The sequence below is a fragment of the Pinus tabuliformis genome, chromosome 8 (genome assembly GCF_031772625.1).
Source record: "Pinus tabuliformis cultivar Carrire ecotype Pingquan chromosome 8, CPIR1, whole genome shotgun sequence".
NCBI classification, from domain to species: Eukaryota; Viridiplantae; Streptophyta; class Pinopsida; order Pinales; family Pinaceae; genus Pinus; species Pinus tabuliformis.
This window is the reverse complement of record NC_142294.1, coordinates 343,651,389-343,668,737: the sequence shown is the minus strand read 5'-3', so window position 1 is coordinate 343,668,737 and position 17,349 is coordinate 343,651,389. Positions and strand designations below refer to the sequence as shown.

Genomic DNA, 17,349 nt, shown 5'->3' with positions numbered 1-17,349 from the left:
GTCCCCACAAGTCTCTAGATAACAAGACTCCCGAAGAAGTGTTCACTAGGAAGAAACCAATCGTAGATCATCTTTGAATCTTTGGTTGTCCTGTCTATATACATATACCTAAGGACAAAAGAAAGAAGTTGGATCCATCATGCATGAAGGGAACATTTGTTGGCTACAATAACTCTTCTAAGGCCTATAGGATCTACATAAAGGAAGGACACTGAATAAAAGTTAGTCGAGGTGTGATATTTGAGGAAAGTATTGCTTTCAAGCTATGAAACTGAATTTGTTCCTTAGCCCCCTCATGTCCTGAATCGGGTGAATCAAACACGATTCAGTGGGACATGTGCCCTCCGGATCTTGTTGTGTCCCGATTCTGGGACACCTGTCCCGATTTTTGGAATGCCGCGTGGCCATAGAAGGCGGATTTGGGCCATTCTAACATCACATTTCTCATTTTCTCTTGCTGTGGGTTCACTGTGGGTGTGTGAGAGCGAAGAGCAAAGGGTGTGGGAGCATTTTGGAGGCGATTCAAGCAATAGATAAGTGAATTTTTCCTTTATTATTTTGTGTTTTTATTACAGTAGTTTGCATGTGCATTTTTTTACAAATTTGTGCATTTTTTCTTTATTTTTTTACAACATTCATGGCTGAATCAAGGGCGACAAGGAAGGGACAAAGGAAGGGGAAGAATGTCCCCATTGGAGATGCCTCTCCTTTTTGAATTTCATCAGGGTCTGCAAGTGTTCCTTCTATTGGAAGTGGGGCTTCAACAACAACTTCAAATGTTGAGGAAGGACAACAACCTCAAGATAACAAATATCGCTTGTGGAAATATGTCACAATAGAGCAAAGGCCAGTCAACAAGTTGAAGGGAGGAGGCAATGTTGCTTGGAAATGCAACTATTGCAACAATCATTTCATGAGCACATATTATCGTGTGAAAGCTCATTTGGTGGCTTTACGAAGTTGTGGAATTGCAGCATGTACACGCTAAGAGGAAAGAAATGGAAAAAGAGGCCAATGTTGGTATGGCAAAGGTGGCTGCAACATCTAAAAAACCAAGAATGATGATCCCTTTCCATTCTTGAGGAAAAGCAGCAACAAATTTTCATTTGAGAGTTCCGGTGGGTGGGGGACAAGCAGCAAAAAGAAAGACAATGGCACTTGGATCAATGGACAAAATTTTTCACAAAGAGAAACATGAAGAGCTTGATCTCACCAATGCATTATTTTTATCAGAACTTCATATCCTTTATTGTTGCACACTCACCTTTATTTATTGAGATGTGCTGAGCTTTAACTCAAGGGGCTCCATCAGGGTATGTGCCTCTTGGGTCACAGAAGTTTAGAACCACATTGTTGACAAAGGCAAAGAAAGAGGTGGACAAAATGCTTGAGCCTATTAAATCAACATGGCCAACATCTGGGGTTAGCATTGTTTTTTGATAGATGGACAGATCCAGCACGCAACACACTCATCAACTTCATGGTGTTTTCCTTGAATGGTCCAGTTTTCTTGAAATCAGTGGATGCACTTGAACAATACAAGGATGCACTTGCACAATATATGGGTGACTTGTTTATTAAAGTTATTGAAGATGTAGGTGTTGATTCTTGTGTGCAAATCATTACAAATAATGCATCTGTTTGCAAGGATGCTGGCATGATTGTGGAAGCTAAATATCCACAAGTATTTTGGAAACCTTGCATTGTCCATTCTTTGAATTTATCACTTAAATCTATTGCTTCTAATGTGCTTTGGTTTGGAAGCATTATTGAGGATGCACGACATATCCGCAACTTTGTACAAAATCATACAAATTCCCTCACTATCTACAAGGAGTACACCAATCGATCATTGTTGAAGATTGCAGATACACGGTTTGCCTCTTCATTAATCATGTTGGAGAGGTTGAGGGAGATCATGCATCTGCAAATCCACGCAAATCAAGATGTTGAAGAAGTTCTACATGATGGATTGCAAACCAATGACAAGCCCGATGATCACAAACTTAAAAAGACTAAGGAGTTCTGAATCAAGCCATATGGATCCTTCGAAGTATAGACAATTGATTGGCTCACTGATGTACTTGGTGAACACTCGAGCAGACATATATTTTGCAGTAAATGTTCTTAGCCAATTTCAAGTAGAGCTGAGGCATGATCATTGGATAGCAACAAAACATATACTGAGATATCTGCAAGGAACCATCCACTACTGTCTGAAATATGATAGAAGGAGTGATGTCCACTTGATTGGATATACAAATTTCGACTAGGGATGTAGTGAGCACTAGACGAGGATGTTTTAGTTTGGGATCCTCCATGATCTCAGGGATGAGCAGAAAGCAAGACTACTGCTATGAGTAGTGCTGAGGATGAGTATATTGCAGCCTGTGAAGTGAGCAGAGAAGCGGTCTGGTTAAGAAAGCTATTATCCGACCTATTTGAAGGACTAATGGACCCTACAGTGATATATTGTGATAACACCAATTGTATAAGATTGTCTGAAGACCCAATATTTCATGGAAAGACAAAGCATATCAACAAGTATCACCGCATTCAAAAGTTAGTACAAGATGGTGTGCTGCAATTACAATACATTTCCATCGATGAGTAGGTAGCTGACATGTTGACAAAATCTCTTCCCAATAAGAAGCTTGCATATTTGAGAGACAAGCTTGGCCTGGTTGATGTATCCTCCTTGGTTGAGAGGGCGAGATAGGCACGTCATTCTTGTCTTCACTTGGGAAGACAGAATGGAGGATTGGGTAAGCATCTGGCATCCAGTACTCTTTGAGGATGAGGTAGGGCATCCAAGATAAAAGTAGTTGTGAACCGATATTCTCTGAGGATTAACTATCCAAGACAAGAGTAGTACAAGGAAGGTTGTACTCTGTGAACACCCGGGTGGGGTATGTACCTTGAGAAACAATGATGATATTGTCTATAAATCATTGGTCTCGCCAACATTGTGCTTTGATCTTGTGGAGAGATGATCCAAAATGGATTTGGATAGATTCCTAAGTCAAGGTGTTCCTCATAGAGGAAAAATGAAAGTCCAAGGAAGTTCCTGGAAATAACCCCATTGCAGAGATATTTTTCTTTTGAATCTACTGCAACTTGAATGGGCTAAAATGGACTTAGGATGCAGAAGTTATCGCAGGCAAGGGATGCCTAGTTTCTTTGAAAAAAGAGGCAAAACCCCCATAAGGGAAAATCGCATCGCATGAGGCAAAGAGGAGGACTTAAGGTCGGGCGGAAGGCACCCCTGATCAGCGTCCTCCGATGATCAGATTAGCGGGTCGGATCGAAGGCAGGCGGTGTATACCCAAGGCAAAGGTCCCAGGCCGATGCGATGGTGCGATTGCCGAAATCGGCGGATCAGCATCGGCGGTGGCATGGGGTTTGAGGCGGGACCCAGCGTCGAGCGATACCGCAATCGCCTAAATCAGCGGATCGCAATCGACGATGCCATGAGGCAGAGGCGGAACCTCGGGCCAAGCGATACCGCAATTGTCGATATCGGCGTTGGCATAGGCCACGCCATATGGCTTACCCCGGGTCCACGCGTTATTGCGACTTGCAATGAAAACGGACCCGAAAGGGTTTGCGAATGAAAACATATAATGTTTCAAATCTGGCTAAAGCCATTTTGACAGGATTTTACAATGTTTTAACGTATTTTCTAAATACAAAGGGAAGCCATGGAATGGGCATTGCGACTTGCGATAAGCGATTTCAGGTGGACCCGATAGTGTTATAAAGCGGAATTAAGGACTTTTGAAGTCCGATAAACAGAGATTTGGCAATTTTTCCCGTGTTTTACAGCGTTTCTCTGTGTAAACAGGGAACGACTGTTTTTGGGGGATTTCAAGCACCGATGCACTCTTTCGTTGTAGAACAGGTGTCCACCTCCCCTAAAGGAGTTAGCAATGATTATTTAACGCTTAGAGAGGGGATTTGAGTGGACCAAAAACCGGAAGACAGAGAGCTCGAGAGCTGAAACGAACGGACAACGCCGATTGGCTAAAGGCCACAGAATGACAGAAAAAGAGAATAATAAGCAGTGCTGAGACAGGAGTGCGAAAAAGCTAAGCCAAAGCAGGAAGCTAGGGCAATTGAGAGCAGAGAGAGCTCAATTGAGCAGAGGGAATGAAAACAAGCAACACAGAAAGCAAAAGCAGAAGCGCAGAGCAGCCAAGGGAGTCACTTGGAGTTCAAGTGAAAAGCTAGAGAGCTGTAAATTACAGAGAGTTGTAAATTGCAGAGAGCCAAAAAAAGCCAGAGCCAGAGCCAAAGTCAGAGCCAAGAGCCAGAGCCAAGAGCCAGAGTGAGAGCTGAGAGCCAGAAAGCCGAGAGCTTCAAGAGCCAGGGAGAGATGGTGTTCTGAGCCCATTGTTCCTGTGTAAAACAGTGGAGTTGAGCCAAGAGCTTGTAAAAGGACCTGCCATAATCCCAGAGAGCCTAGTCAAGTTGACTAGAGCTCAAGGAGATGTAGCCCAAGAGTTTTGGGTGAACTCCAAATTAAATTGTTGTCTTATGTGCTTGTTTTACTGTTGCATTATTTACTGTTGTATGTATTTATATATCAGTTTCAACACATTAATTTACAACACCTGAACAGTTTAAAACAAATACCAGCATACACCTTAATATCAAGCACTTATTAATTCCGCATTGGTTAATCAATAAGACTTGGGAATATTTAAAGCTTTGGAAGTGGGAGAGGTTCTTGTAAGTTAGACAAGAAGCCTAAGTGCCCCATTTTCAGATCAAGAGATAGAGCGGTTAGTTAAGGCCTTGCTATATGACAATGTTGGTTGATATAATGCTAAACAAATGGGTTACCAATCCGACTCTTCTTATGAGATCTCTTCAGATTGAGAATGTCCATGTACCATTTATGAATACCTCCCTAGTTAAGAGGGACTGTTGAAAAATGTGTAACTAGGTTTGGTCTTCATAAATATGAAATGTACTTTTGATTCTTTTATATTGTAAAATGAAAGAAAATTATTATTATTATCTTTGGAGCATGGGTTTCATGCTCAAGGTGTTATTTTATAGGTCAAGCACCCAATGAGTGCTTCTAGGGATTGTCCTATGTCAAGAAACCAAAAGATTCATTGTCATAAGTTGAAGACCCCATTGGACACATTGTAACTTGTAAAGAAAATTATTTTTGTCATTAAAAATGTCAAAATACTCTTCAAGGCCAAGTTGGCCTATTTTGAGGAGCCATGTCCACCTTGAAGAGCCTATATAAAGGAGGGAACTCGACCTCCTTGAGACACACTCATCACTCACTCATTCAAACGAAGGAGAAGAGCGAGAAGGCAAGCAATGAAAGGAAGAAGACAAAGAAGAATTGTTTTTGGGTTAATTCTATCTCACACGTGCGAGGAAGAGAAGCTAGGGTTTTCAGCTTCAAGGTCAAAATTATCTATCTGTTGGAAGAGGATCAAATCTGTTGGAAGAAGGGTCTACTAGGTCACCTACTAGCCCTAGACAAGGAAGCAAGGCAAGCGAAGTTACTGGGAGGCCTTGCAAGGCTAATTTCACTCAAATGTGTGGATGCAGTGTTAGTTGCAGGAGGCTGAAAATTTTATACCTGTAGTAGAGGCTGAAATTCTAAAGCTGGGGGTCGAAGTTGTGCTGCTGGAAGAGATTTGACTGGGTTTGACTGGAACAAGGAAAGCACATCACTCAGAAAGGTTGGACTTGGTCTTAGAGGGTGTTGGTCTTGGTCTAGAGGTCTTGGAATTTGCCAATTGAAGAATCTATAAGAAGAGGATATTTTATAAGTTTTCCTCTCAAGTGGAAAGGTTTTGGCCCTGGCTTGCAACCTACATTTTGTGTTCTTGTGTACTATTGTTCTCCTTGTTTTGGTAGCTGTTTGATGATACACAAACATAATAAATAGTTAAGAAGCTAATAAGTAAGAAAAAGTAAAAAGTCATCACAAGCAATTATCAAGAAAAGGGAAATCACTCTAATCATTGCCCTATAGATTTCTCAACAGATACTCCTTGTCTTGGAAGAAAGTGATCTTCAAGTCATGTGAAGGAAGTCATTCTAGAGCCAGAGGGAGCTAAGGAGAAAGCCAAGTATAAGAAGAATGAAGCCAATGCAAAGAGAATCCTGATAAATTCTATAAAGGGCCACTTGATTCCACATGTTGCTGAGTTGAAGACTGCCAAAGAAGTGTATGGTGCTTTGGTGGGATTGTACGAGAGTAGCAACACTGGCAGGAAACTAACCTTGAGGCATTAATTCCTTAGTATCATGATGAGTAGATCATATTCTATTGTCTCTTATCTTATGAGAGTCTCCCAGTTGAGAGATGAACTTAGAGTTGTTGGAAAAACCATTGATGATACAAAGCTTGTTACAATGACTCTCAATGGATTTCCTTCGCCATGGGAGTTGTTTGTTTACAGAATTTGTGCATGAGAAAATCTACCCAAGTTTGATAAGCTATGGATAGATTGTGTCCAAGAATAGGCCAAATTTTTATCCAATAACAACTTGCAGAGACTTTAAGATGAAGAAACTCAAGCACTTGCAACTCATGCAAAGAAAGGAAAGGGAAGAAGAAATTTTGAAAAGTTTGATAAGAAGAATAGAGGTAGAAGGCCAGCGCCAGTTCCAAATCAGAAGAAGGATATGTCAAAGACCATGTGCTTCAATTGTCATGATTTTGGTCAAAATGCCTCCCATTGTGCTCAAAAGAAAAGGAAGGGAAAGCAACATGCATCTGTAATCGATGTTGATGATAATGATGAACGTCCACCACAGAAGAAGTTGAAGGAATATTTCTCTCTCTGATTTTATAGGCACTATTACAGATGGCAATGGTGTTTGGTTGGTGGACAATGGTGCTTCTAGGCACAGGATTGGTTTTTGAGATTCTCTCACAGATTTGATAGAGAGGGATTCAACATTGCAAGTGGATGTTGGGGATAAAACCAAGTATGCAGTGAAAGGAGTTGGATCAACATCATTTCAGCTGGAGTCTGAAGATTCTTTACACTTGAGATATGTTTTGTTTACGTTAGGATTGAAGAAGAACTTGCTCTCTAACTCAGCATTGGAGGATAGAGGTTATAGAGTTGCATTTGTAGATGGTCAAGTTCTTGTACGGCCTAAGGCTCGAGCATAGACTTAGCAGAAGTGATTGGTGCTCGAGAAGGAGAACTATACAGATTGTTAGGACGTTCAGCCCGGGCATTGGTACATGACAATATCATCTTATGTGAGTTATGGCATCAGAGATTTGCTCACCTGCATCATAGGGTTTTTCTAGCATTGAGGAGGATGGTTACAGGTCTTCCAAAGCTCTGAGTAGAGCACGAGGGGTGTTTGCAAAGGTTGTGCACTTGGAAAAATGGCAAGGGATCTTTTCCGAGCAGTGAAAGCAGGTCCAAGGGGATCTTGGATCTAGTACATTCAGATGTATGCGAACTGATGATAGTACCATCTTTGGGTGGTTTCTTCTACTATGTGACATTCACTAATGGTTTCTCCTGGAAGAAATGGATCTACTTCATGAAGATTAAGGATGAGGTCTTCAACAAGTTCTAGGAGTTCAGGGCTTAGGTGGAGAACTTGACAAGGAAGAAGATCAAGGTTTTGAAGTCAGGTAATGGAGGAGAGTATACTTCCAGGGACTTCAGTGATTTCTGGGACGAGGCAAGGATCAACAGGGAGTGGACTATAATGAGATGCTTGCTCTAGTTGCTAGGTACACTTCTATCGAAACTATTGTCTCTCTTGCTTGTGTTATGTGTTGGAAGATACATCAGATAGATGTAAAGACCACGCTCAATGGTGTAATTGAGGAGTAAGTGTACACAGAGCATCCTTAGGGCTTTGAGGTAGTTGTAAAGGAGTCACATTTTTGCAGATTGAAGAAGGATTTGTATTGACTTAAGTAGACACCCAAGGCATGGTATTCCGAGATTAATGGATACTTGATGCGTTTGGGCTTCACCAAGAGTGATGTAGATCCTGACCTTTACTTCAGGGTTGTTGATGGTGATACTCTGATGTTGGTGCTGCATGTTGGGCTTAGGTGGAGAACTTGACATGGAAGAAGATCAAGGTTTTGAGGTCAGGTAATGGAGGAGAGTATACTTCTAGGGACTAAAGTAATTTTTGTGAGGCAGGGTTCAATAAGGAGTGGAGTGTGATGAGACACTTGCTCTAGTTGCCAAGTACACTTCTATCGAAACTATTGTCTCTCTTGCTTGTGTTATGGGTTGGAAGATACATCAGATAGAAGTAAAGACCACGCTCCTCAATGGTGTAATTGAGGAGGAAGTGTACCCAGAGCATCCTTAGGGCTTTGAGGTAGTTGTGAAGGAGTCCCATTTTTGCAGATTGAAGAAGGATTTTTATAGACTCAAGCAGACACCCAAGGCATGGTATTCCGAGATTAATGGATACTTGATGAGTTTGGGCTTCACCAAGAGTGATGTAGATCCTGACCTTTACTTCATGATTGTTGATGGTGATACTTTGATCTTGGTGCTACATGTTGGGCTTAGGTGGAGAACTTGACAGGGAAGAAGATCAAGGTTTTGAGGTCAGGTAATGGAGGAGGGTATACTTCTAGGGACTTTAGTGATTTTTGTGAGGCAGGGATTAATAAGGAGTGGACTATGATGAGACACTTGCTCTAGTTGCCAGGTACACTTCTATCGAAACTGTTGTTTCTCTTTTTTGTGTTCTGGGTTAGAAGATACATCAGATAGATGTAAAGACCATGCTCCTCATTGGTGTAATTGAGGAGGAAGTGTACAAAGAGCATCCTTAGGGCTGAGGTAGTTGTGAAGGAGTCCCATTTTTGCAGATTGAAGAAGGATTTGTATAGACTCAAGCATACACCCAAGGCATGGTATTCCAAGATTAATGGATACTTGATGAGTTTGGGCTTCGCTAAGAGTGATGCAAGTCTTGACCTTTACTTATGGTTGTTGATGGTGATACTTTGATCTTGGTGTTGGATGTTGATGATCTGTTCCTAACTGGGGCAGAGAAGCTTATTGTCGGGTGTAAGAGGGAGTTGGCTTCAAAGTTCGAGATGAAGGATCTTGGCTTGATGCAATATTTCTTGGGATTGGAGGCATGGCAAAGACCTTCTTTGGACAATAGAAGTATATAGTTCAGATCGGTATGATGGACTGCGAGTCCATGGCTACAACTATGGTGACCAATCTAAAGATGCTGAGTGATTTTGCTTCAGATACAAATTTGGTGGATCCCACATGTATAGGTGGTTGATTGGATCTTTGATGTGCCTGGTTAACACTAGGCCATATATTTGCGTTGCAGTGAATACTTTGAGCTAGTATATTGAGTTGAGGCATGTAAATTGGGTTGCAGTAAAGCTTGTGTTGAGGTACCTGCATGGTACAGTTGGATATGGTCCAACATTTGTCTCAGGTGGTGAAGTGAGGCTACAAAGATATGATGATTTTGATTGGGTCGGGAGTGCAGTGGATAGAAAGAGCACCTTGGGGTGCTGCTTCAGCGTGGGATCAACTATGATAGATTGGTTTAGTAGGAAGCAAACTTCTATCGCGCTCAGACAACAGAAGCAAAGTATATCACAACTAGTGCCACGAGTCATAAAGCAGTGTGTCTTCGGAAGCTCCTTGTAGGGCTATTTGATCAGGAGCTAGATACGACCTTGATATATTGTGATAATCAAAGTTGTTTCAAGCTTTCAAAGCATCTAGTATTTCATCATTGGTCGAAGCACATTGAGATAAAATATCACTTCATCGAAAGCAATGAGGCTTCAATATATATCCATAGACGAGTAGATTGCAGACATTCTCACCAAGCTTCTGTCTAGAGCGAAGTTTGTATACTTCAGACTCTAGAGAGAAGCTTGGTGTGATGCAAAATGTCTCCCTCTCAAATAGGGAGTGTTGATGTTTGTGCAGGATTGGGCAGACATTCTTCCACAAGGTCATGCTGATTTAACTAGTGGAGGAATGGTATATTCAGCCATGCTGATTTGGCTAGGGGTGAATGGCCCAAGGCAATTGTAGCATAGGCTAGCCATTCTTCCATTGGATCCTTGCTGATTTGGCATCCATAGGGTCATGCTGATTTGACTAGGGAAGAATGACGCATTAAGCTAAGAAGCCATGCTGATTTGGCAATCCACGCTGATTTGACCAGGGGAGATTGTTACATTTACCCATGGAACCATGCTAATTTGGCTATGGATTAATGGCCTAGGATACTCATATTTCTTGCTTTAGGATGGAGTGATCTATATCTATAGACGTGCATGTGAGGAGACGTTACATCAACAGAGCAAGTTCATGAACTTCTCTTGTGTGTAGAGAAATTTTAGCTAAGGAGAAATCTGTTTTCAGCTATGGAGGATACCCGAGGGAGTGTTGATTTTTTGTGTAGCATCAGGAGGTATTCCCACATGTCTACAAGTCAGCCCAAAAAGAAGACAAGTTGGCTAGCCAGTGAAGGAATGCGTCCCTTGGGTTGTCATACCCCTTTGATGAGTATAAATAGATGATGTGAAGTCTCATTTGAAGACCAAGCAAGAGCAAGTCTTTCTCTCTCTTCATCACCAAGTTTGACCAGATGCGAGAAGACAACCAAGCTTGACCATAGTTATTTGATCGAAGTTGACCGAGCTTGGCTGCAGAGGTTTGACTGGATTTGACCACAAGGTGTTGACTGAATCTGACCACATGCTAATTGCAGGTTTGACTGTAGATGACAGGCAACCACAGGCCAAAGATTGATTTTGACCAGCATTGACCAGCTGCTAAATTTGACCAGGTTTGACTGGTATTTGACTTGGATTAGTGGCACATATTTCTACACAATTTGCTGATTTGTAAGCCTTGCTGAATAATCATGTTACCTCAGAAAAGTTGCTCGGTTATCTCCCAAGGTTGGGTTTCCCAGGGTAAAATTATTGTCTCTTTTGTGAATGACTGTTTTTCTACGATCTTTACTGTTTCCACTGCACTTACTGTTGAGATTTTCTGAGTGTAATTATTCAATGATAACAGTGGCATAAAATACTCTCAGGAAAAATCAGCAGGAAGTAATTATCTAGCAGAAAATTGGATTCTACTGCATTTGCATAGATTTTCAACAGTTTTTATGTATTAAGTGGCTTGAATGATGTGTGGGAGCATTTGTGTTGATGGGGGGAATTTATCAACACACAAATATGTGTTGAATGCTTACTATCTTTGGCACATGACTAATAGATGTAATATCAGATAGAATGTGTGTCTGTGAAATAAAGTGGCACATATTTATGCAAGCTGTCACCTTGAATAGGAAATGAATTCCTAGGGAATACAAATAGTAATAGAGTATGGATTATAATTTGATGTATCCCGTTGGGAAATATGAATCACTACATTATATGCAAATTTATTCTTTTTGACTTCTGCAACTTTTCCTCAGATTCTTTACACATCAGGGAGTGTCAATCCTTTTCTGCCATCTTATCTTATGGATCGTTTAATTTCTATCTATGGTTCAATTTATTTGCAACTGACTGATGTTAGCTCTTTAATTTACCTAGACAAAGCATAGTCATAATATTTAAAGATTGGCTTGCCATTTGGCCAGTCTTGCCTTTCTAGCATGGTTCTAGATAGTTTAATGCCTCTTTGAATTTGTGCACTGGGTCAATGGCCCAAGTGATGTTTGGAATAATAATTTAATATTATTTGTGACGTATGTGGTTCTGATTAAGGTTCCTCTGGGAGAAAAATTTTCCTTTCTCAGTATCTCAAAGATCTGTTCAAGTGAGGATAATTTTTCTGGTAAGGAATTTGATATCAGACTTGAAGAGTGATCCCATTTAGCCTGCAGGTGATGTAAGGAACCCATATGTTGCTAGAACCCATGTCTCTTCAATGTCTGAGCCTTTAAGTTCCTTCAGAGAGGTGTTGAAAGACTAATTGCCATGCTTTCCATATTTTTTCAAAGATAGCAGATCCTTCAACAGTGATGCCTGAAGCATTGCATGCAATGTCAGACAAGATGAAATTTGCTTCTCACAGCAAGAATATGAACTGTCGTTGTTCGCTGCTGTGGGAAAATTTGCCAATGAGCATTACCTTCAAACCCTACAATCCATTTGACTGCCAAAATCACTTCCTTTATGTGAAAATTTGTAAGCGCCAAGTGTCCCATGTCTTTCGTCAAGGTTCAAAACCCCCAAGAGACCAAGCGAAGCCTCCCTTGTCCCATTTGGTTTCCCTTGAAGATAGTTATGGAGAATCTGCTCCAGCTTATTAAAATTAGAAGCAAGTGGAAATCAGCATGAAGAATGTAAACATATCCTGCTCAAGATAGCGGGGGAGTGCCCCCCCCCCCCCTTCAAATCCTCTTCCAACGAGCGCTCCCTAATTTTTTTTTCACTCCCTAGCGTTTTTCACATATTTTTTTTTTTTTTTTGCAAACACGTTCCAAACACAATTTTTTTTTCGAAGAAACAAGAATTTTTTAGTGGAGCAGCCTAGTGATCGAGCTTATGGCCCTAGTGTTGATATGCAATTCATGGTAATGTTAAATTCTTAAAGTAAAAGGATGAAATGAAATGAAATGACTCAGGATGTTTGAGAGTGGTTCCGAGCTGATTGGATTTCATATGGAGAAAGTAGTTTTTTTTCGCAATTTAGTTTTTGCAAACACATTCCAAACACAATTTTTTTCAGAGAAACAAGAATTTTTTAGTGGGGCAGCCTAATGATCAAGCCTATGTCCCTAGTATTGATATGCAATTCATGGTAATGTTAAATTCTTAAAGTAAAATGATGAAAATGAAATGGAATGACTTAAGATGTTTGAGAGTGGTTCCCACCTGATTGTATTTCATATGCAGAAAGTAGAATTTTAGATCTCACTCAAAATCCAGCAGACTTATCAATTTTTCACGATTTCAGGATTGGGGGGATTGCAATGTTTCAATTGGATTTTGTCATGTACTAGGGTATGGAACTCATATTTAATCAAGAGCACCAATCACTCTATGTACCTTGATGTTAGTGACATTGGTTGTCGAACTCCTCTATCGTGACCCTACTAAAAATGTACCCACTCAAACAAAATCTTGACTTGACATGCTACGTTTTTTCTATCTTATGTTAATGCTTAGAGGGTGATATTAATGACAAAGATCCCAAGATAGACAATGATTTTGATCTTATGTAGGTATTTGTTGTAGCATGATGTTTTTGGATGCAAGAGGCCATCTAGAGCTTGTTTGTTGATGTATTTTCGGTTCAGAGATGGATTGCACTCGATGCTACTTTGGTTATGTGCACCCTTACATGCTATATAAATGAAAACTTATAACTTGTGGACCTGTGGTTGATGAAGATTGTAACTACTAGATGAATGATGTTATATGGTTCAATCCATGTTTTTATGCTTTTTATAACTAATTCATCATTCTACATGCTTTTGTTGACATATATGCATCAAAATATATAAAAATATATATTATCTAAAATTCACTCCTGATTCACTCTCGACTCTGGATCTTTTGAAAATGTCGCTCCCCACTCGTGTTTCCGCTCCCGCTCCCAAGCAACCTTTATCCTGCTGTGATACTTCTTTCTCACAATTTTGTGTGAACTGTGCATTCTATTCTTTGCTATTCTTATTCCTGGTCAGTGTTTTAATTTTCTATTTTAGTTTTTGATTTATATGCTGGAGCTCCTTGCAGATGTATTCTTCTGTTATTAAATATTTGTGTTATTTCTATTGATTTTTTTGGCCAAAGCTTGGTGAAAGAACTGCAAACATACTGAAGTATCTGTTTCCAGTTCCCAAAACTGATACAAAGCGTATCATAACATTTGCAAATCAGTCAGACTACATCTCTTTCAGGTACATATCATATATACACTGTATGGTTTTGTATTTTCGCTATGATTGAGTTGGACTTTTCAGATTACATGGAAACTGTTTATCCTTCATAAGAATTTCTTCTTTCTTGAACATTTTGAGTAATTGTATTGATTATTGAACATTTCATTCCTATATTAATAAATGTGGCTAAATCAATGACCTGAAAATGCAAATTTTCTTTTCCTGTTTCTTTACCATACATGCATTCTGTGCCATAATACAAGTAATGTGCCTGGTCAATTCTAAATTGAATGATGCATTAATTAAATTATTTTTGTGTTGATTTAATAAATCGAAATATTCATTGAAAACCACAACAACTAAGTTTGAAAGGAGAAACCAATAAAAACATAACTTGAATGGAATCCAAATACGTATAAAATGTTTTGGGTAAGGACAAGTTCCTCACTGATCATTGTTTCTCTTGTTACTTCAAGCTAGTCAGCCTGTTGTATTTCATCTGGAATTTTGTTTATATTGGAAATTATCTTTTCTTATAATTGGGTAATACATGTAACGAGTCTCCCTGTGTCAATCTGTTGACTTATCTTGAAATAAAACTTGATTATATTTCATAGAATTATCTCATTGCATCATCTTAAAGAGGGATTTTTTATGGGATGATAATATTTTTACAAGCTTAATTATTGTCTTTTGATCTTGTGCCAAGAATATACTCACAGACATGCAATTTTTAGTGTAAATTATGTTTTTAATTGGTGGGATATAGTTATTGTGAAAGTGCTCAACTTGATCAGTGAAAATTGGTATTAAGCACCAATCAACTAATGCATGGGTTATAAATTTATAAGTTGGCTGACATCCTTTAATGCTTTTACAGGCTAAACCATTACGTTAAATCTACCTTATGCATTCTACCTGGTATAAGAATATTCAGATGACAAAGACATTCCATGAAAATTACCATCCTAGATGTGCATGCATGGTGGCTAGCTTAACACTTTCTTCAAGCTAGGGGTGGTTACAAATCTGAGGGTGAAGCACATGGGACTGACAGCAATTGGGGGCTTTCTATATGCACATAGGTTCCTGGACATAAATGGGAGTGAAGATCTGACTTAGCAGGAGATGCAGAGCTCAAAATAGTGGAGGGTAGAAGTTGGAACACAGGAGTTTTAAGAACCCCCTGCTTTGATACCACTGTGAGAAGGCAACCAAAAATAGAAAAATATATATGATAAGTGTTAGATACATTTTATTAAATGATGCAATATATAAATACATGATGTGTGACCCTTGGCTTCATATTTCAAGAGGTCTCTTGGACTTCTCATGACTCTTCAACTTCACTTGTGGCTTTTGGCCTTCCATACAAGTGAATATGCCAAATTTACATAACTCGTAAGAATTATGTTTTTGACCCTTTGTTAGAAAACTAATTTGGGAAGAGCATTAGAATTCTAGAATTCTCAAATCAGACACTGGAGGAGAATTTCTCTATAAATATTTTCTTGATGCTTATACTCAAGAAGGCATTCAAAGGTACTGGACTTTATACTCCACAACAAATTGAAGTGTTACAGGAGAAATGGTACCACATGGAGATGACTATATGTGTATGTCTGATAGCAGGTCTGTTCCTTAGAAGTATTGGGTAGAAGCAGTAGTCAAATTAGTGTACCCTCTCAACTGGTCTCCAACACAAGTGGTCCAGAAGAAGACTTCAAAAGAAACATAGTCTAAATGAAAACCCTAAGTAAGTCAACTATAAGTTGTTTGCTTAGTGGTCAATGCATGTGTTCCTAAGGAAAAGAAACCGAACTTGATGCATAATTGCATAAGATGATGCTTGTAGAGTAGAGTGACAACCATAAAGCTTATTGGTTGGTTCATGTTAAAGATAATGTAATATATGTTAGTTGTGATGTGATAGTTGATGAAAGCACAAGGCAATTCCAAGAGAAATTAGATCTAAAAGCAGATCTTAAGGTTGCTGAAAATTAAAAAGATAATGTTGGAAATATCGGTTAAATGGATTGGGAAAATCAACAAGAGCTAGCGATCATGAAATATCCCAAGGGTATTTTTCCCTCAGGGTTCTACCTTTGTCCATGATTTTTCCAAATAAACCAGAAAAGTCTATGTAACAGCAGTGCACATTCATATAACGGTAGGTATCCTTCTATATATGTATGAATATTAATATTTTCAATAGCAATATGAATGTTCGATAATGTCACACTAAATTAGGGTTGACGGCCCAAGGAACTAATAATGCACTAGTATAGTACAGAGTGTACTATCAATATTCAATAGACAAACTGTTAATTTTAGATAAGGTATGTTCTATGCTTAAGAGCAATTTTACTTCAATTTTCTTATTAGCCCAATATCAATATCCAGTTTAGCAATCACATACACATGATAGTAAATTGCAGACAGAACATAAACAATAACAATAGAGGACACAAGATATGGCACTAGTGAGGGACAAACCCCAATGTGGGGAAACCCTTGATGAAGTCTTCTTATAATTTCGAATTTTAGTGAGCTGTTTGGGCATGTGCTGGATACCACCGTGATCTACTACGACAACCAAAGTGGGATTCTTCTTTCTGAGAATCTCGTGTTTCATGACCACTCCAAGCATATTGATATCAGGTACCACTTTATCCGGGATATGGTACAACGAGGAGTAATAAGGCTCCAACACATTGGAACTAATGAGCAGGTCGTCGATATTCTTACGAAGCCCTTGGGGAAGGTCAAATTCTTAACTTTCTGTGAACGACTTGGAGTCGTGGACAGACCAAGGTCCTGTAGAAATTCGAAATCTTGATCTCTTGGTGTGTTCTCCAAGTGACCCTCAAGCCTCCTCTTATACTTTTCTTGTTGACAAATCAACGGCCGAGACTAAGTCCCTAATCAACGACTAAGATTAGATCTGGCTTGATCCATGACTTTTGAACCATTCTAACACAGTTTTATATTAATTCACATTAATATTTTGAAGAAATTTCAACCCCCACTCCGGTTATCAGTTTTCCTTATCACTCCATGCATTTAGTTTTAAATCCAAGCATGATAAAAATTCAAAAATATGGAAATGACAATAATTTTCTGAAAACACAAATTTAGAGATTTCATAACTGCTGAAATTGTAGAAATAAGACACAACAAAATTATGATAGCCACACACAGAAAATAACACAATGATTTTTGGTCAATGTGACCCTGGAAAAGCCCCCTACAACCCTTGGGGAAAACTAGTTTGAGAGCTCTTATTTATTTCTGAAAATGCTTTTACAGAGGAACTGAAATACACAGTAAAAATTCCAGCAACCACAAATTACAACTTATCTCGATTTTCGTGCTTGAACTCCACCTCGAAAATCATACCAATCAGCAAATAGCCAAAACATAAATTTTTATAGCAATACAACAACATTAAATGGTGTACGATCAGCC

At 39.3% G+C, this 17,349-nt stretch overlaps 1 protein-coding gene across 1 annotated transcript in view; it reads left to right on the top strand.

Moving 5' to 3' along the window:
- Positions 1 to 17,349, top strand: part of IMP4 (Ribosomal RNA processing Brix domain protein) — a 156,885-nt gene that overhangs the window by 74,307 nt on the left and 65,229 nt on the right. The window contains exon 7 of the mRNA XM_089372137.1: positions 13,793 to 13,899. Within this exon, the coding sequence (XP_089228263.1) occupies positions 13,793 to 13,899 (107 nt within the window). The remainder of the gene's footprint in view (positions 1 to 13,792; positions 13,900 to 17,349) is intronic.